The 19,265-nt window shown below is 50.7% G+C and overlaps 1 protein-coding gene across 5 annotated transcripts; it reads left to right on the forward strand.

Annotated features, from left to right (window-relative positions):
* The first annotated feature begins 1,763 nt into the window (after positions 1-1,763).
* LOC126034068 (fibrous sheath-interacting protein 2-like) lies at positions 1,764-17,477 on the forward strand. 5 transcript variants are annotated; one of them, XM_049791305.1, is made up of 9 exons: positions 1,764-10,839; positions 10,976-11,128; positions 11,842-12,314; positions 12,671-12,796; positions 13,216-13,377; positions 13,813-13,902; positions 14,270-14,409; positions 14,703-14,865; positions 16,101-17,477. In XM_049791305.1, exons 3-9 carry the CDS (start codon positions 12,243-12,245, stop codon positions 17,457-17,459), a joined length of 2,112 nt encoding a protein of 703 aa, XP_049647262.1. In that variant the 5' UTR covers positions 1,764-10,839; positions 10,976-11,128; positions 11,842-12,242; the 3' UTR covers positions 17,460-17,477. The 5 variants fall into 5 exon arrangements, with proteins under 5 accessions (XP_049647262.1, XP_049647259.1, XP_049647260.1 ...); XM_049791302.1 differs by having other exon boundaries at positions 1,764-10,480; positions 10,762-11,128; XM_049791303.1 differs by having other exon boundaries at positions 1,764-3,421; positions 4,605-11,128.
* Positions 17,478-19,265: the final 1,788 nt, after the last annotated feature.

Raw genomic sequence — 19,265 nt, forward strand, 5'->3', positions numbered from 1 at the left:
AAGCTCCTGAAGAATAAAATAAAGGGGATCCAGCCGGCAGCTGCAGACGGGAGATAGCCCGCCTGTCCAGGTGAGGAAGGATCAGCGTAGTCCTCAGCAGATCCGATGACCAACGTGCACGGCAGGGTCTGTATGCGTAACGAAAAGCGCAGTACAGCCATGTAGTGTGTGCGCATGTGAGGTTGTGTTTCTAGGAAGCCTCGTACTGTAGGAGCTGTAAGACACCAATCTATTCTCTTAGGTAGATGACAGTCAAGTGACTGCAGCTACAGAGGAGGAAGGGAGAGAGGGAGAGAGAGACAGACGTGTCTGAGTTGGCAAATTCTCCCAGCAGCTCTGAGAGCAGGAGGTGCAGTGAGTCCTGGACCCCTGGGGCTGCGTCACCCCTCTTCTGCATCCCGGTCCCTCTCTGCCCCCACCTTCTCTTTCACTGCTGTAATTTTTTCCTCCTTTTTCTTCCTGCACCTCTCCCTCTCTTGTTCTCCAAGTCCCTCTTTTTCTCTGTTGTTCTGCCTCTCTGTTACCTTTTTCTCTCTGCACTTCTGTCTTGTCCCATCCCTCTTTTTTTTATCCTCTCTCCCCATCACTACTTTGTCTTTCTCCATCTGTCTTCTTATCCCAATCTTGTTAATTCCTCCCTGTCTGCCCTTTAGCCCTTTCACAATTCCTGCTGCTCTCACCTGTCTGACGCTGTGTCTCTCTTTCTAAATTCCTTTCTCTGCCCTGTATTCTAGATACACTTTTATTTTCTTAGAGTCTCTTGCTCCAGGTCCCTCTCCTTTTGTTTTAACTTCTTCCCTCACTGTCCCATAGCCCATTTTTGTCTTTATCATTCTCTCTCTGTCTGGCTTCCTGTCCCTAATCTTTATTTCCCCTCTCTCCCCCCTTTAGATCATCAAGGTTTTTGGTACTTCTCAGTCTCTCTCTTGTCCACCTCACCATGCCCTTTTTAAATTCCTCCTCCTGCCCTGTGGCCCATCCCGAATCTTTGTTTTTCTCCATCTCTCTGTCTGATACCCTCTCCCTTTCTAGTAGTTCCTCCTCTCTGTCCTGTAGCCCATTGCTGTTCCCCCCGCCTCTCTCTGTCTCCCTTTCCCTACTTTTCAATCCCCCCTCTCTGCCCTGTAGCCGATCGCTGTTGTAGTGGGTTTGTGTGGCAAGCTGGCGTGGGGGAGTGGGCAGGGGCTGCGGAGGTGGGTTCTGGGAGAGGACACCAGGACTTGCCCCCATGTTGGGAACAGCCAGTTCCAGGTCCAAGATGGATCTGCTACTGATCGAAGCTGAGCCAACCTGCAATGCTGGTAGCACCTTTGTGATATTTTAAGAAGGGCTAATAAAATGCTGTGCAGAAGCTGTCAGCCCTGCAGACACCAAGGTCAGTGAAGAAGGAGAAGGAGGAGGTGCTCCAGGTGCCGGAGCAGAGATTCCCCCGCAGCCCGTGGTGAAGACCACGGTGACACAGGCTGTCCCCTTGCAGCCCACGGAGGTCCATGATGGAGCAGATCTCCACCTGCAGCCGACGGAGGACCCCACGCCAGAGCAGGCGGATGCACCTGTAGGAGGCTGTGACCCTGTGGAGAGGAGCCCACGCTGGAGCAGGTTTTCTGGCAGGACCTGTGGCCCCATGGGAGTGACCCCACACTGGAACAGAAGAGCATGAAGGAGGAAGGAGCAGCAGAGACAACTTGGGATGAACTGACTGCAACCTCCCTGCGCTGCTCGGGGTGGGGAGGAGGTGGAGAAGTCAGGAGTGAAGGTGAGCCCAGGAAAAAAAAAAAAGAGGGCCAGGGGGAAGGTGTTTTTTAGATTTGTTCTTATTTCTCATTGTCCTACTCTGATTTTGATTGACAATAAATTAAATTAATTTCCCCAAGTCAGGCCTGTTTTGCCTGTGACAGTAATTGGTGAGTGATCTCTTTGTCCTTATCTTGACTCACAAGCTCTTCTGTTGTATTTTGTACCCTCCTGTCTTGTTGAGGAGGGGGAGTGATATAGTGGCTTGGTGGGCACCTGTCAGCCAGCCAAGGTCAACCCACCAGAGTTTCCTTCTATCAGGCTCCCTGTCCCTATTTTTTAAATCTTGCCTATGTTTCTTGTATGCCATCACTTTTGAAACTTTGTTTCTACCTCTGCATCCCTATTTAAATTCTTGCATGTTTCTTAAGCCCAGTTGCTTTTTAAATTGTCTTGCTACCTTTCCCTCGCTCTTTCTCCCTGACCTTATTTTGATTTCTCGCCTGTGTTTCTTGTACCCTGTTGCCTTTCAAATTTCATTCTTAGGTCTCCCTCTGTGCAACTCCATGTACCTACTTTTTGATTCTTGTATCCTGTTGCTTTCAAAATTTTCTTTGTATGTTTCCTGCTATCCATCTCCTTGTGTCTAGTTCTTAACTCTTCTCTCTCTGTCCTGTACCCTGTCGCTTCTTACATTTTCTTTCTACATCTCCCTCTTTGTATCTCCCTGTGCCTATTTGTTAGTTCTTGCCTATGTTTCTTGTATGCTGTTGCTTTTTGAAAATTTTCTACCTGGCTCCCTGTTTCTGTCTTCTAATTCTTGCTGTTTCTTCTCCCCTATCACTTGAGAATGTTTCCCTGTCCCTTGTCCTGTCTCTGTCTTGTTGTCCTGACAGTCCCTTCCCCTTTTCTCCTCTGCTTCCTATTATTTATTCCTCCATCTCCATCTCTGTCGTTTTGCTCAGTCTCACTGCTCTTCTCTCTCTCCACCCTTTCCCGGCCCCTTGTCCCTCTGTTGTTCCCAGCATCCCATTTTCTGGCTCCCTGTCTTGCACCTCTATGTCCCTCTGTCCTTCCTCCTGTTTTTCTCTTCCCTTTCATCCCCTCATCCCGCTGCCTTTGGGCAGTGAGCCTTGTAGCCAACTCACTGCCAGGATTTCTTATATGCATTAATTAGAATAAATTTTTCCTGCCTCTTCTGTCTCCCTGGATGTGGGTCGGTGCAGGGGCAGGGATGATGTGCTGTGGGGCTTTGGCAATGGCCCCTGTTCCTGATGGGCTCCAGCTGGGACTGGGATGGCTCCAGATGTGGCCAGTGAGGCTGACGATGGGGCTGGCCCTGCGGTGTGAAGGGTCTCCAGCTGTAAAGGGGGCTGCTTGGGCAGGGGGACTGGCCGAGGAGGGAGTCCAAGGGGGTCCTGCAGGCAGGTGGCTCCCGCGAGGAATGGCTGGTCCCTGTGGCAAGGAAGGATCCCTCCGAGCTGTCCCTGGTCTCTGTTGGCTACACGCGTGAGCTGCCACGTATCGAGGAAGGCTTGTGGTGGACGAGGAGCATCGAGGTGTCCGCTGCGTGCTGCCGAGTGGGTGAGGGTCGGGCAGCCGGTGCTGGGGAGGAGGAAGAGGAAGGGGCAGAGGCAGAGAGAGGCGTCGGGGCGGTGAAGGTCGCCTGCCGGCACCGGGAGCTGTGGTGAGTCGCACGTCCTCTCCTCCACGTCCTGGCCCGCTCTTCTTTAGACGTCTGCCTGCCTCCCCTCCTCCGTCTCCCTCTCTGCCTGCCCACCCACATGTACGGCTCCTCAAAACTTGTTATTCTTCTGTCAGCTCTGCCCAGTATCTTGTTGCCTTTGAAATTTTTAATATGCCTCTCTAACTAGCTGCTTCTCCCTGTTTTTTATTTTTTCTGTACTGCCTTGTACCCTGTTACTTTTTAAATTTAATTTCTAGGTCTGCCCCCATCTGTCTCCCCGACCCTGTATTGTAATTCCTCCCTCTCTGTCCTGTACCCAGTTGCTTGGGACTAGCTGGGCATTGGTCGGTTGGTGATGAGCAATGGTTTTCATTTGCATTGCTTGTTTTTCTTGGCTTTTCTTTTCCTCTCTCTCTGGTTTGTTTTTTTTTTAAAAAAAAGTCTTTTTAACTATTAAATTTTTTATATCAACCCATGAGTTTCTCACATTTGCCCTCCCAATTCTCCCCCCGTCCCACTGTGGGGAAGTAAGTGAGCAGCGGATGGTACTTAGCTGCCGGCCAGGGTTAAACCCTGATGCTACATCTACTTTTATGAAGCTGCCTACTGCTATCTTTAATTATTTCCTGTCTGTTGTGTACCCTGTTGCTTTTAAAATTTGCTTTCTATGTCTACTTTTATCCAGTTCACTGTCTTTATTTTTTAATTTTTTCCTCTCTGTCCTGTGCCCCGTCACTTTTAAATTTCCTTTATATCTCTCAGTTTTAGTTCACTGTGGCTATTTTAAAAACTTTTTTCTGTCCTGTACCCAATCACTTCTTAAATTTTCTTTCTATGTCTACTTTTATCAAGCTGTGCATCACTGTTTAATTCTTTCCTCACTATTGTGTACCCCGTTGCTTTTTACTTTTTCTTTCTATGTCTACTTTAACCTATTCACCGTCTTTAAGTTACTCCTGTCTGTCATGTAGCCCATCACCTTTTAGATTTTCTTCCTATGTCTGTTTGTTTAGTTAGCTGTCCCCATTTTTTAATTCTTTTGCCTCTGTCACGTACCCTGTTGTGCTGGTTTTGGGTGGGATTGAGTTAATTTTCTTCCCAGTAGCTGGTATGGGGCTGTGGTTTGGATTTGTGCTGGAAACAGTGTCGATAACCCCGGGATGTTTTTGTTATTGCTGCGCAGCGCTCACCCAGAGCCGAGGGCTGTTCTGCTTCTCCCCCCACCCCACCAGCGAGGAGCCTGGGGGGGGACACAGCCGGGACAGCCGACCCCGACAGACCCCAGGGATATCCCAGACCGTGGGATGTCGTGCTCAGCACGTAAAGCTGGGGGAAGGAGAAGGAAGGGGGACGTTGGGAGCGATGGCGTTTGTCCTCCCCGGAGCCCGGCCGTCCTGGGGACGGCTGAACTCCCGCCCGCCCGTGGGGAGCGGGGAATGGATTCCTGGTCTTGCTTTGCTTGTGCGCGCGTAGCTTTTGCTTTACCTATTAAACTGTCTTTATCTTGACCCACGAGTTTTACTTTTTTTCTGATTTTTATTTATTTTTTTTTTTTTCTCCTCCATCCCACTGCAAGCAGCTGGGTGGTGCTCAGTTGCCAGCTGGGGTTAAACTATGACACCTGTCACTTTTTTCCAATTTGCTTTCTATGCCTACTTTAACCTATTCACTGTCTTTGTTTTTTAATGTTATCCTCTGTTCTGTACCATCTTGCTTTTAAAATTTTCTTTCTGTGTGTGTTTATTTGTTTGCTGTCCCTATTTTTTAATTCTTTCCTGTATGTCCTGTAACCAGTTGCTTTTAAAATTTTCTTTCTATGGCTACTTTTACACAGTTCATTGACTATATATTTTTAGGTTTTTTTCATCTCTGTCTTGCACCCCATTGTTTTTTAAATTTTCTTTCCATATCTCTGTTTATCTAGTTTTCTCTCCCTATTTTTAATTTTTTTTTTCCTGTCCTGTATGCCATCATTTTTAAAATGTTCCTTCTATGTCTACTTTTGTCAAGCAGTGCATCGCAGCTTTTTGATTCTTTCCAGGCTGCTGTGTACCCTATCGGTTCTTACACTTTCTTTCTATGTGTGTCTCTATTATTCACACTATCCTTATTTTTAATTTTCTTTCTAGCCTTTCTTTAATGCTGTTAAAAATTTCTTTCTATGTCACCTTTTATCCAGTTCACTTTGTTTTTTAATTTTTTCCTCTGTCTTGCACTCCATCACTTTTAAATTTCCTCTCTATTTAGTTTGCTGTCACTATTTTTTAATACTTTCTTGTCTGTCCTGTAGCCTGTCCCTTTTTAGATTTTGTTTCTACATCTTGATTTCTTTAGTTCATTTTTTCCCATTCTTCCCTTATTCCCATCACTCTTTAAAATTTTCTTTCTGTCTCTGTTAACCAGTTCTCTGTCCCTATTTTTTAATTCTTTCCTGTCCTGTACCCCATCACTTCTTAAATTTCCCTTCTATGTCTACTTTTATGAAGCTGCAGATTACTGGGTCTTAATTCTTTCCTGTCTGTCCTATAGCACATCACTTTAAAGGCAAGGGCACTAAGGAAAGACAAGAAATATTTTAAAAAAATAAAGACAGTGAATGAATAAAAGTAGGCAGAAAATTTTAAAAGCAGTGGGGATTAGGGAAATAAGGAAAAAATTAAGAAATACCCACAGCAAACTAAAATGGGGCTACACCACAGGAAAAACTTAAAGTATAAAGAAAGTGGACAGGTCAAAGTAGCCATAGAAAGAAACCATAAAAAGCGACAGGGTACAGGACAGACAGGAAAGAATTAAAAATAAAGATAGCAAACTAAAAACAAGAAATAGAAAGGAAATTTTAAAAGCTACATGCTACAGGAGAGAGAGGAAAAAATTAAAACACAAAGACAGTGAACTAGATAAAAGGAGACAGAATATTTTAAAAGCAACAGGGCAGAAGATGGGGAAATATTAAGAAATAGGGACAGCAACATAATAAATTTGACACGGAAAAAAAATTTAAGTGATGCCGTTAAAGAACGGCAAGGAAAAATTACAAGGTAAGGATATGGTGAAAAATAGACACACATATAAAGTAAATTTCAAAGAGCGACAGGCTACATGACAGAGACAAAAGAATTAAAAAATAGGGAGAGCAAACTAAAACAGAGACATAGAAAGAAAATTTTAAAAGCAATGCAGTGTAAAACAAAGGAATGTGATTTCTTGCAATTAATCATGGTTGTCTGAAGCGTACCACTAAAGCATAGTAATGTGTTTTGGTTGTTAAAAAGTAGGATGAGAAGTTCATAGAGACATCTTCTGTGTCAGGTTTCAATGAGTTCAAGCTATTGTTGTGTCCGGTTGAGAGTTTCTGATGTTGTTTTTCCCTCATTCGGAGGGAGATTGTCCTGGTTTAACCGCAGCCAGCAACGTAAGCACCACGCAGCCACTCACTGACTCCCCCCCCCCCCCCCCCCAGTGGGATGGGGGAGAAAATTGGGAAAACTCGTGAGTTGAGATAGGAGTGGTTTAATAGAACAGAAAAGACAAAACTAATAATGATAATGGGAAAACTCATGAGTTGAGATAGGAGTGGTTTAATAGAACAGAAAAGACGAAACTAATAATGATAACACTAATAAAATGACAACAGCAATAATGAAAGGATTGGAATGTACAAATGATGCGCAGGGCAATTGCTCACCACCTGCCAATCGATTGACACCCCGCCAGTCCCCGACTGGCGATCCCCTGCCCCCACTCCCCCCAGTTCCTATACTAGGTGACTTCACATGGTATGGAATACCCTGTTGGCCAGTTTGGGTCAGCTGCCCTGGCTCTGTCCCCTGCCAACTTCTTGTGCCCCTCCAGCTTTCTCACTGGCCGGGGATGAGAAGCTGAAAAATCCTGGACTTTAGACTAAACACTACTGAGCAACAACTGAAACCATCAGTGTTATCAAGGTTCTTTGCCTACTGAACTCAAACCACAGCACTGTACCAGCTACTAGGAAAACAATTAACTCTATTCCAGCTGAAACCAGGACGCTAGTTCATGCTTCTTTGGCAATCTTCGGGGGCCTTCTGGAGCAGGATGTTTCCTTTTTTATCAGCCTTTAGCTCCTTCTTCAAGGGTAGGGTCCTCAGCAAAGCATGCATGGTTTATACAAAGTAATCAGGCTTGCCTAGTGAAGCTATGGAGTAATGGTCCTCCTTAAAGGACAACGTCTCACGTTTAACCCTAAACTGAGCAGTATCACCATGGCTAGGCCATAACTCACACGTATGACTACACGTGGACTAAGCCCCCGATGAGAGCAGAAATTGTTGTTGCTAAGCCTGGGTGACAGAGCCGAGAGTGAGCCGAGCGCATGAGTGCCCTGCCTGCTCCTGCCTTGGTGCTTTGGGAACTGGGGTGAAAGGGAAAGGCAGACTCGTGTAGTTACGGGACCTCTTGAGGTGCCCTGGGTTTGCTTTGCTCATTGCTCGTGTAACATTTCCTCGGCTGTTCACGAGATACGTGCGCCGAGAGGCAAACCAGGCCATGACCTGGCTTTCCAATTGAAGGTTTCCTCTTGCAATAAAACATGCTTCCGTTTTCTCATGGGTAACAGCCTGAAAGATAGAAGCTGAAGCAGCATGTGCCTCTTGTGCAAATAGGTAACAACAGATGGTTGTATTCGGTTGATCCTTAGTTGCTTCCTGCGCAGGAAAACTGTACGTTAATTTAATCTTTGTGTATAGGCAGGGCCTTGCTACTATTACTGGGTAGGCAGCAAGTATGTGGATGTCCGGTCTTGTGCATGTTTGTGACTGATCTTTGTTGCTTCCTTTGATGAGGAAAGTCTTGCTGTGTACTCCCAAGGAATGAGAGAAATGCAAGGAACTGATGAAGAAAGAGCTGCCGATCCAGATGGGAGCGTTAGGTTTTAAATTTTCTCGACTGTGTTCTAGCCAAAAGCCTTGTCTTAAACAACTGAAGTGAGCTGGGCCGCTGGCTATTTGTCATCCCTGCGCAATTCTGTATCGCTACAGCCTTTACCGGCCGTGGTGATGGACTGGGGACCTGTCCTGTAGTGAGGTCAAAGAGGGTATTCAGGAAAAAAAGGGTACTTTTCCAAAACGCTTACAAGACAGAAGGCAACAGGTGCTGTAGACAAGTGGGAATACACAGGAACAGGCAGTCTCGCTCAGAATGAGGAACAGTGATCTGGGTACAGCTGTAGCGTGACAGTATTCATGGCCTTGAGCAGCACAGCAGGAATTTTGAGGCAGCATGGCCCGGGCAGGGGTGTGTGAAGAGCTCCTCCGGAGCGTGGAGATGGGCAGGGGAGAGCACAGTGCTGTTGGTGTTGGTGCGCAGCAGGGGACAGTCGGTGGAGGCTGCTCTCGGGACGTACAATTAAGAGCTGTCGTCTTGGTACTCAGTGGGAAATAACACGTTCCCAAAATAACGAGACATGACTTGTGGTGCGCATGCGTTCATGGTTTCCAAGTAGTCAGGCAACGATAAGAGCAATACCCAATTAGCAGTCAACAGGAAAGGCAAGGCTTCCTCTTCATAAAGGTGTTTATCATAATATAATTTTATTTCTAATACAAAACTGTCACCATTCTAATAATAATTATCCACCTTTACAGTAATACTTACTCACCATTCATCAGCCTTCTCTATTTCTTTTTTCAGTCGTTACTTACATGAAACGGGATATAAAACGTAAACGCTGAAAAGTGCAGAAAATCCTGGACAGCCTTCAGCTTGTCCCAAGGCTCTCTTTCTCTGCAAGCCCAATAAAACAATGTCTAATTAGACTAGTGCATGCTAGGGCAGCAGGAGAGGATTAGTTTGGCCCATCGCTTCTTCACAGGAACATGGTGGGGAGGTTGTTTGTTTTTCATACACAGGGACTGGAGGGGCTGGAGAATGCAAATACTGGTGTCCTTGATTTTGTGTGGATTGATGAGTTGTACATTGTGGTCACTCTTCGAAATCCAGGTCAAAGACGTACCAACAAGAGGCTGAATTTTGACACGCAGCATTGTCTCGAAAGGCACCTTGCGAACGCCGGCCGATGCAAACGCTGCAGAAACAGGAGGACCCCTCCGAGAAAACTGCAGCTGGGGCATTTGCTCAGCATTTCATGGTTGATCTTGTTGACTCCGTCTGGAGCAATCTTTGTGAGAGTGGCTATTCCTCTGACCCACTTTAGAGAGGTTTATAAGGGTTTTTCTTCCCCTGTTTGCATGTGAACATGGCAAAGTAACGGGCCCAATAACTGTGAAACACAAGTGAACGTCTTGTTTCTTGATGTTATGTACGCAAAGCACACCGAATTTATTTATTCCTTTGCGTTTGTGGCTGGGCAGAGTGTTTCTGTTTTCAAACAATGCCAGTTTGAAAGCTAACGCTTCTGGTCATCTGTAGTGGGTTTTGGGTTTGGTTATGGTTGTTGGTTTGTTTTTTTTTTTCCTGAGAAGAGCTGCTTTCATATTCCTGTGAATTAAGTGTCTGGTTAGCACAACTAGACCATGTAGGAGGAATCTGTATTGTAGTCAATGTATTTGGGCTGGCCAGACAAAGAGGTCACAGTTCTGAGAGTCTTTCTGCATCCTTCTCGAGGATTAGGAGAGCAAGGCAGAAATGAGTAGACATGAGAAACTCAGGGTTACTGTTGCTTAACTCCAAAAAGCGATGTCTGATGTTGAGAGGGCTCTGGCCCAGCTCCAAAAGGTGAGGAAGGTCAGAAAATAGTCAAGAGTTAGAACTAGAAGCTAACTTCTCCTGAGAGATGCCATCTGGTTCTTGCAAAGGGAATCTCTCTTATAGCAAGGACGGGCATCCCTAATGATTGTAACAAAAGGAAAATGACTCCCCAGTTCCTGCCCTTCGTCCTTAGTACAGGAACACGTTTTCGTGCTTTCTTCTGGTCAAATTACTGAAGCTATCGAGACAGACTTCCTTCTGTGGCTGAGGGCAGGAGGAGATGGTGGAGAAGATGGAGATGATGGTTCTGGGGGGCACAGAGCTTGGATGCAAGTTACAAAAATCTTGGAATGGAAAAAGTTTGGCATAACGGTATGTGTGCAACGCTAGCTGCAACAGTATCTTCATCTGCAGTGGTACCTGCCTCTGCAGTGGTATCTGCATGTGCAGTGGCCTTTGCCTCTGCCATGGTATCTTAATCTGTAACGGTACCTGCACGTGAGCTGGTAGTTGCAATGGTGTCTGCATTTGCAGTGGCATCTGCGTGGGTTGGCAGGTTACAAGTCAGAAAATCCTGGAAGATAAGCTGTTCTGCCTAATATTCTTGGCTTCTTTTAATTAATTATTTTTCTTTTTTTATGCTGCCTGGCCAGGACAAAAAGAACATGGACAGGGTCTTTGTGGATTCAGAGAGGAGGTGTCATTTTGACTAGAACTTCAGATTGCCCAAGGTTTCTTCCTTTTCACTTTTACAGTCCGATACACCCAAGTGCTCTGGCTGCTCTGTTGCCTAGAGCCTGGGGCAGCAGGACCCGCTGACCAGTAACACTGGCTTGCCCCTGCTTTTACTGTTTTATATATTGCCAGGCTCACACTCGTCCCCCCGCTGCTGAGGAAGCGGTGTCTCTGCAGAAAGCAAGTGCCGAGTGCGTTCTCCAGCAAGGTCTGGAGATGCAGAGGCTGCAGTTGCTGGTGGCTCCTTCTCCCCTTCTGCAAGAGGGTCAGGAAAACACGAGTCAGGTCCGTGTTAAAACCGTTTGAGTGTCAGAGGCAATGCATGGATCGTTCTGGTCCCTCTCCACTAAGTGCAGCGTGGGCTGTGAGTGAGCGTGTTGCGGTGATCAGGAGGGTATTTTCTTCATGACAGAGGTGACAGTGCCTCCTTTCCATGGGGGCCTCAACCCGCGAATCACCAGCAGCAGGTTTCTGTAGCAGCGCTGTGCCCACTTTGCCCCAGCTCTGAGCTCCTCAGCCCCTTGGGGAAGCAGGAGGAGGGCAGGGACTGTGAGAACAAGAGGCAGAGGACAGAGGCAAGCAAGAGGGTGGTGTGGTGGCAGGTGACATTGCTGGGGTGTGGTGAGGTCACTGGTGTGGGAGGAAGCTGATGGGTCAGAAGCAGCAGGCGGCACTGAGGTGCTCCCTGCACCGCTGCAGAACGTCCTGCGCCGCCCATCACCTCCCGGGAGGCACCGGGAGGGTGTCGCAGAGGGTAACGCGCAGCAGAAACGAGGGCAGGGGAGACTGAGGAGGGGACAGAGAGGTGTCTGGGCTGAAGCAAGGGGAGGAGAGGGGCTTTGTGCATCCTTCGTTTGTCCTCTGTGTTTCTCAAGACGCAAATCGGGAAGGAGATGTTGAGGGCAGTGGGCCAAAAATGTAATTCGGTGCAATTCCCCAAGTTGAGGCTGCTTTGCCCGTGAGAGGGAAACGGTCTAAAAATGGTCTACCAAATCCAGTGCAGCAGCAGCCGCCCGCGGGCGGCCCAGCTCCAGCCCTGCCATCTGAAGGCCAAAGCTGGGAAAAAGAGGTAGAAGGAGGAAGAAGGGGCAGCAGGTCAGCACCGAGTGGAGGCCCCCTGCTCAAAGCAGGGTCAGCGAGAGCGGGTGGCCCTCATGCGTGTCCAGACGGGCCTGCAGGTGGGCCCTGGGGCGGCTGGGCGGCGGCGTGGCAAGACAATGATGCAACAATGCGGTGGTGCAGCAACGTGATGATGCAGCAATGCAATGATGCAACAATGTGCAACTGCTCTATATAAGCGCTTGCTGGAAGACCGGCTGTGGTGGCCACAGCTGGGTGCCTCTGGAGCGAGAGGTGCCAGCGCAGGGTCGCAGCTCCAGGAGAGCTCTTGGAAGGAGCCATGGAGCACCGTCTCACTGCTGGCATCCGAAACGTGGACGCACTGCTGAGCATAGTGGGGAAGGGGGGAAAGGTGAGCAATGGGCCGATGGAGAGGGCTCAGCCCGGGAGCCTGGGACATGGCCGGGGAGCTGGGAGGGATCCCAAGGTGATCGGGCTGGGGAGAGTTTGCAGGGAGTCCTGCCTCTCTGCCCAGCCTGGCTCACGGCTAAGCAGGTGGGAGGGCTTGCTGCGAAAGGACGCAGACGTGGGTTGAGGGAGGGTCGGGAGTTGCGGGGACGGGGGCGAGGAATGAGAGAGCAGCTTTTGCCTGGGCCGCTTTGGGCGCTCCCCTTGGTTGGAGTCTTCCGAGAGCCTTTCTCACAGCTGCCGTGCAGGAGGCTTATGGAGATAGTGCCTGAGTGCCCATGAGCGTCTCCCTCTTTCTAGCTCGGGAACAGGAGACAGCCACTGGCAGAAGGAGGTCCTGGGCTGCTGGACCTCCCCCTTGGGGTCAAGATCCCTGTGCATGCGGGCTCCAAGCCTGTCTTCTGCAGGACAAAGCTGGGGGAAAAGGTAAAGGAAGTAGAAAGGGGTAGAAGAGCTCTCCTCTTTTACGGGGTCCCCGTCATTCAGAGAAGTCCTTGTGGCCGCCTGTTCTACAGTGGGCGCCACAGCCCTTCAATCTGGCAGCGCTGGGGAGTAGAGGGAAGCTCCTGGCTCCCTGGTGCAGAGACAAAGAGGAGGACTGGCAAGGTCTGCAGTTCTTTCTGCTGGCCTAAGATGCCTACTTTGCTGGTGGGCTTTGTCTTCTCTCCCCCAGCCCAGCCCAGCCTGACCCCGCAGCCTGGCTGTGGTGTCCTCTGTGGCTTCAGAAGGATGGAGAAGAGTGTTGGTCCTCAAAGGACCTTTACCTTTTCACAAGTACCGCCTGGCACCCCTTTGCTGCTCTCTCCTTCCTTCTTCCTTCATAGTGTGCAAAATCTCTCTCACAGCTTCACCAGCCCTCTGGCTATTTCAATCTGGGAGATCCATACTGCCGCCTGCTGAGCACCGACTACAACAGCCTGCATGACCCACATCTGCGGACCTACCACAAACGCAAGGACAACCTGCAGAGGCTGAAGAGAGAGGGTTACGTCACCAGCGACGGCAGAGTAGGTTTGGGCGTCAGGCTGATAAAAACAGTCCTCGTCAAGCGGGGTTCCCAGAGCGCTTGCTGCAGCCGCCTGTTGCTGGCAGAGGGCACAGGGCTGTGGGGCTGCTTTCCCTGGGAGCAGAAGTAGCGCCAGCGTCCCTCTGGCAATTCCCACTGCTGCTCTTCTCCGGCTGCCCCGCGCTGCCTGAGCGTCGAGGAGGCAGCCGGTGCGAGGCCCGGTGCTGAGGCGAGGAGCACCGCTTGGTCCTGGCTGGGGGGAGTCAGGGGCCCCGCCACTGGGGAGGGGAGGGGAGCGGAGCGGAGGGGAGGGGAGGGGAGGGTGTGCAGAGGAGCATCTCCCCTCCCGCCGCTGGGTTTGGGCTGTTTTGGGGAAGGCAGCCTACGGAGATGGCTTGAGAGTTCTCGGGGGATTTCTCCCCTCGTCTCTCCATAGGTGGTTTGCACTCTGAAGGAGTTCAATGAGTACAGGCAATATCTGACCACGCTCAAGCTGGAGGCAGAGAAAACATTCATGCGAGAGGAGGTAGGCAAAGCGGAGCATTCGTGGGCACCGGTCAGCGGCACGGTGCCGAGGGCTGGGGCTTTACTTGCAGCATGTCGGGGAGGGGAGGCGGTCAGTGCAGAAGAGGTGAGGGCTGTGCTGCTGGGCCGGGTCTTGTGGCAGGGAAAGGAGTACCGGGCTGCGAGCTGAGCTAGCGCAGGGTGCAGGGGTGGGCATGGGCAGGACAGCCACGTGCAAGCACGCGGAGTCCCGAGGGAAGCATTTCTTTTCTGCCCTCGTCGCGTGGCTGAAGCGGATCGCTGTCCTGGGTCCGCGGGGTGCCTCAGCGTGCAGGGGCGTGAGCGCTTGTCCAGGCAACAGCAAGCCACAACCCAATGTCACCTTTCAGAAAAAGCTTCAGCAAGACCTGGCCCAATCAGAGGATGCCTCCAAACTGCCGGGAGGGACTGACGTTTCTCACCCGCAAGAGTGGCTGCCGCAGGAGCAAAGACAGAGTTTGCCAGGTGGAGAGAGGAAGAGGAGGCAGAGGTAAGAAAAGGCCAAGTAACGCTTGCTCTTCAAGGGGGCCCCTGGTCCCTGAGAGAAGTGCTGGAGCCTCCTGTTCCAGTAAACAAAGGCCAGTGGTGGAAGGAGCCGGTGCGGGCTGCAGTCACGTTGGCGCAGTCTGTGTTTGGAGCCTTGGACAGGCAGCTGGAAGCTGCTGCGGGGACTACTGGAGCAAAGTAACCAGGAGCAGGGTGATGGGAGTGGCCGAGCAGAAAATGGCCTGGGCAAGTTGGACAGAGGTGCTCCTTCTCAGCTGCCTTTTTTTCTCTTGACAGGCATCTGACTGTGACCAAGAAGGCGACGGAAAGACTGGAGGCTCTTGAAAAAGAGCAACGCCTCCTCCAGCAGGCCAAGTGCCAGCAGCAGCAGCAGCTGGGAAAGAGGAGGCAGCCAGGCATGCAGAGCAGCTCCGAAAAGTCCGCTCTCAAAGGAAGGCCGGTGAGTAGGAGCCGGGTGGATCCTGGGGGCTGCCTCTGCTGTGCGGCAGCACGTTGGTACCTGGTACCCGGGAGAGGATGCTGCCACACACACAGAGCTGCTCAGGGCTTGCGAAGGGTGCTTGGTCGCTGAGGAGGTGGTGCCTGGCCAGTGTGCGACATGTCCTTGTTTGAGGGTGGCTGTCGGAGACCAAGAAGCGGTTGCTTGCCTTCCTGTGTCTCTGAGACACGAGGCACTAGCCCTTTCTGACACAGAAGTGTGCCTGGGCACTCTCAGTGGCCACTTCTGAGCAGGGGCTCGCACATTTAGCACGAACCTGCTGCACTAGTGGCCGCACGGTCCATGGTGCTGGTTTCGCGCCTGGTTGAAAAAGTCTTGGTTTCGTCCAAAGACTTCTGCATCCAAAGATGCAGTGTCCCTGAACCTGCAGTGCTGGTGTTTGGCCATTCGTGGGTTGGTTTTCTCTTCCAGGAGGTCTTTGATTAGCTTAGCGGAGAGCCTGCTGTTGCCCAGTTCTCGTTAGCGGGGTCCCGTTAAAGGTTGCCCGGCTCCATCCCTTGCAACAGCCTCTTGGGAAGCATTTCTGGATAGTGTGGGGTGCTATCTATGCTGGGGTGAAGGGTTAAGCTCCTTCTGCCGTGGCAGTCAGGCTGTCAAGCTGCAAAAGAGCAAATGACAATTTCCGGCTGCTGCCTGGCTCTGTGCTTGACTCGCAATTTCTTCCCCACTTTGCACGAGGCCGGCAGCCCGTGGTGGACCTTCAGGCTGCCTCCTGTCCCAAGGACATTCCCTTGGGCTGGCAGACAACTGCCAGGTGCCTCAAGAAGAAGGATCGTTTTCTTTTCTGCTCTCAGAACAGCCGTTCCTGGCATTCGGCCCTGAAAAGGGGCAAACAGGGCACCCTGATAGAGGGCATCTGGGACCCGTGGCAGAAGAGCCTGGTCCAGTACCTTCGACAGCTTTCCCTCTGCTATTGGTTCTGAGGTCCAGGGGGGCTACAGTGCCCTTTGCTCTAAGCAAAATGGCACCTGCTTGATTCTGAGAGGTGCCCCTAACACTTGGCTCCTGGCCGCAGGAGACCAGAAACCTCCGTGTGCCAGGTGGCCTACAGAGAAACCAGAGTTTTTCCAGCTTGACTGCTAGGGACTCGTCTGGGCAGGGGTCCTGTGAGGAGGAAGAGGAAAGCAAAGGGAGGTGAAGGAATCCATTCACTCATTAACTGCTCCTCCTTTTAGTCTGCAGCGTGTGCCGGAGAAGAAGCGCCTAACAGCATACAGCCTACGGTGCTGTGGGCTACGCTGGCAGAAGACCAGGAGCTTAAAGAGGTGGCTGAGACCGTGGTCCAGGAAGTGCTGGAGCAGGTGAAGGCGCTGGATCAGTCCGTCCGCGTCTTAAGGAGGGCTCCCCATGAGGTCCGCAGAAGGCTGTTTGCCAGTGCCAGAAGGTCAAAGCCTTTGGACACTTCTGCGGATCGCCGGGACAAGATCAGACTGGTGGCTCAAGAGATTGTGGGGAACGTGTTGGAGAGCTTTGGGGAGCACTTGGTGGCCAGCACATCTGATGCAGCCGAGCCTGGGCCAGCAGGCAGGCAGAAGGTGTCAGAGCTTGTTGCGGGAAGAACCAGCCGAGCAGGCAAATCCGGAGAAGAGAGATGGAGGGAGGCGGAACTAGCATCTTCCGACAGAGCCTCTTCACAGTCTTCTATCGACAAAAGGACCAAAGAGGCTGTTGAAAGTGTTAGCTCCACCTTGTCATCCTTTGTAGCTTCTCAGTTTGAACAGGACTTCGACTGTCAGTTTTCTGAGATCCTGAAGATTGAAGGCGTGACAGAAGGGCAAGGACCAGCCAGAGCATCGGAACGGCAGATCCCAGAAGCAAGCAAGAGAGCAAAGGTGCCCGTGTTGCAACCACTGCAAAAGGCTGCTGATGTCTCACGAGTGAGTTGTGAGATTGCCAAGGAGAGCATCCAAAACGCCATCTTCAGAGTTCAGCAGCTGGATGCTGAATTGATTGAGTATGCCAAAACCATTGTCCTTGAAATTCTGGAAACGGTGAGGAAGAAGTTAGAGGAAGAAAGGAAGTCCAAGCAAAAATCGGAGAAGCTTCAACCAAGGGAACTCTTGCCACCTCTCAGCCTCCCTGCAATAGTCACACCTTCGGAGGAAGCGGGACAACTCAAAGAGGAGAGCTCACATACTCTCCTCCCACCTCTCCGCCGAGGCGCTGCGCAAGGTGCTCGCCGGCCAAGAGAAGGCCTTCAGGAGTCCAGGGATTCCACCTCCGGAGCCACAGCAAGGTCTTCAGTGCCTGCATTGGAAACTCTGCCTATACTCCGGCCAGGGAGCGCCGCAGACAACCTTCCCTCCACGGGCCGCCAGTTTCCAAGAGAGCCCGTGCCTCCAGCGGGTCCCAAGCCCCCTACCCAGGCAGGAGCACGGCACAGACCAGTGTGTTTAAAGCTTCTCCCGGAGGAGCCCGTGCAGCCCGAGTCGTTAAAGAGGGCGCTAGCTGGGAGCCTTGTGGAGGATGTCCTGAGGAGGTGTGCGGCTCCAGGGCCACAGAGCCCCCAGGCAGCTCCCCCAGGCAGAGAATAAAGAGTTTGCTCCCAAGGGCTTGCTTGTGCCTACATTTATTGATGCCAGGCCATACTGTGTCTGGGTGTTTTCCCTGCAAAGTCTTCCCTCGTCTTCCTCCCTCCCACAGCCTTGGTCAGGCCAAGACCTGGTTCTACAGGGAATCTTCAGTAGGGACGAGAAAAGGAGTCAACGTTTCTGCCTTGTTTAGAGAGCTTTGTGGCTGGGCTATTGGAGGGGCTGGTCCAGCTCTGTAAAGCTGTACTCATGCCTTCTGTGAGTCCCATAGGTGGGCACTGTTGAAGGCTGCGCCTTGTTCTGTGCGTTTATTCTCTCGTCCCCTCACGACTTCCTGATGGGCCTTGGGGTTCCCAACCAGGCCCGTTGGTGGTCCTGTGTCGCGGTAGAGACGGACATGACAAGTAACAGATCATGCAAAATGGCTCCTTTATTGTCTAACACACCTTTTTATCCCCTACTTCAGAGTATGTGTTAGTATATGATTGATTTAGTTAGTAACTAACAATTCATGATTGGTGAGTTCGTCAGGACGGTTCTTCTTATTGCTATCTTGTTTTTGTACCGCTCTTGTCGGATCTTCCCAGACTTTCAAGGTAACACTACAAGCTGCTCAAGGTCACGCTGTTCTCAAACTGTCAGGCATTCCATAGACCCGTTGTACCCCCGACAGTCCTGTCTGTGTCGCAACACGGGACTGGCCTTCAAAATGAGGCTTTGGGCCCTAAGAGAAGGGTTTGGAGCATAAAAATGAGGGTTTGGAAACTCAGGATGTGGCTTGGACCCTGAAAAGGACTGGCCGGATCCTAAAAATGAGGCTTTGGAGACTGAAAATGGGAGTCCGGCAACTAAAAAAGTGGCCTTGGGCTCTAAAAAGGAGACTTTGCCAACTGCAAGGGAGCCTGTGGACCCTCAAAATGAGGGTTTGGAGCCTGAAATGGGGCTCTGGAAGCCAAAACTAAGACTTTGGGAAGGGAAAACGAGGCTTTCTGCCTTGTAAGTGTAACTTTGGAGCCTAAAAGCGTGGCTTTCTGCCTTAAAGCTGAGGCTTTAAACCCTCCAAGTGAAACTGTGGGCCCTAAAGAACAGCTACGGGACATAAAAGGCCAAAACGTTTGGCCCAGAACAATGAGGACTTTGGCCCTCCAGATGAGGCTTTGGGCACTAAAAATGGTGGGGGAGATGCTACATGTGACCCTTTGGGCTCTGCAAAGGAGAGGAACCTATTGGTGTCGCTAGGGCCCCAAGACATGAGGCTTTGGTCCCAAAGAGAGGGCTTGGGTCACTCCAGGGGAGGCCCTCAGCTGTTAAAAGAGGCCTTTGGACCCTCCAATGGAGGGTTTGGGCCCTAAGAGTGGGGCTTTGGACATGAAACTGAGGCTTTGAACCCTGCATTAGGTTTTGTGCCTTCAAGGGACACTTCAGTACCAAAAATGAGGGCTTTGCGCCCTAGAAATGGGTCTTTGGAAGCTCCAAATGAGGGGTTGTGTGTTAAAGAAGAGATGCCTTGCACCCCAAATGAGGAGCTTGGCCTCTAAAATGAGGCTTTGGGCCCTCCAATTGAGTATTTGGACCCTCAAAATGAGGCCTTGGGCTCTCCCTAGCTGCAGACTGGATCCTAAAAATGAGCCTATGGTCCCTGGAAAGAAGGCTCTGTTCCCTGAAAAGGAGGCTTTGGAAGGTAAAGAATGAGGCTTGGGGCTCTAACGGTGGGGTTTGTGCTGTAAAAGGAAGGTTTGGACCTTAAAAATGGGTATTTGGGCCCCTGCAATGAGGCTTCAGGACCCTAAAAATGAAGGGGTGGATTGT

The sequence above is a fragment of the Accipiter gentilis genome, chromosome 33 (assembly GCF_929443795.1).
Source record: "Accipiter gentilis chromosome 33, bAccGen1.1, whole genome shotgun sequence".
NCBI classification, from domain to species: domain Eukaryota; kingdom Metazoa; phylum Chordata; class Aves; order Accipitriformes; family Accipitridae; genus Astur; species Astur gentilis.

Coding starts and splice junctions, on each gene's coding strand:
- LOC126034068 (XM_049791301.1), top strand. CDS start 12,243: ATGGAGCACCGTCTCACTGCTGGCATCCGAAACGTGGACGCACTGCTG. Junction 12,797..13,215: donor GGACAAAGCTGGGGGAAAAG/GTAAAGGAAGTA, acceptor TCTCTCTCACAG/CTTCACCAGCCCTCTGGCTA. Junction 13,378..13,812: donor ACGTCACCAGCGACGGCAGA/GTAGGTTTGGGC, acceptor GTCTCTCCATAG/GTGGTTTGCACTCTGAAGGA.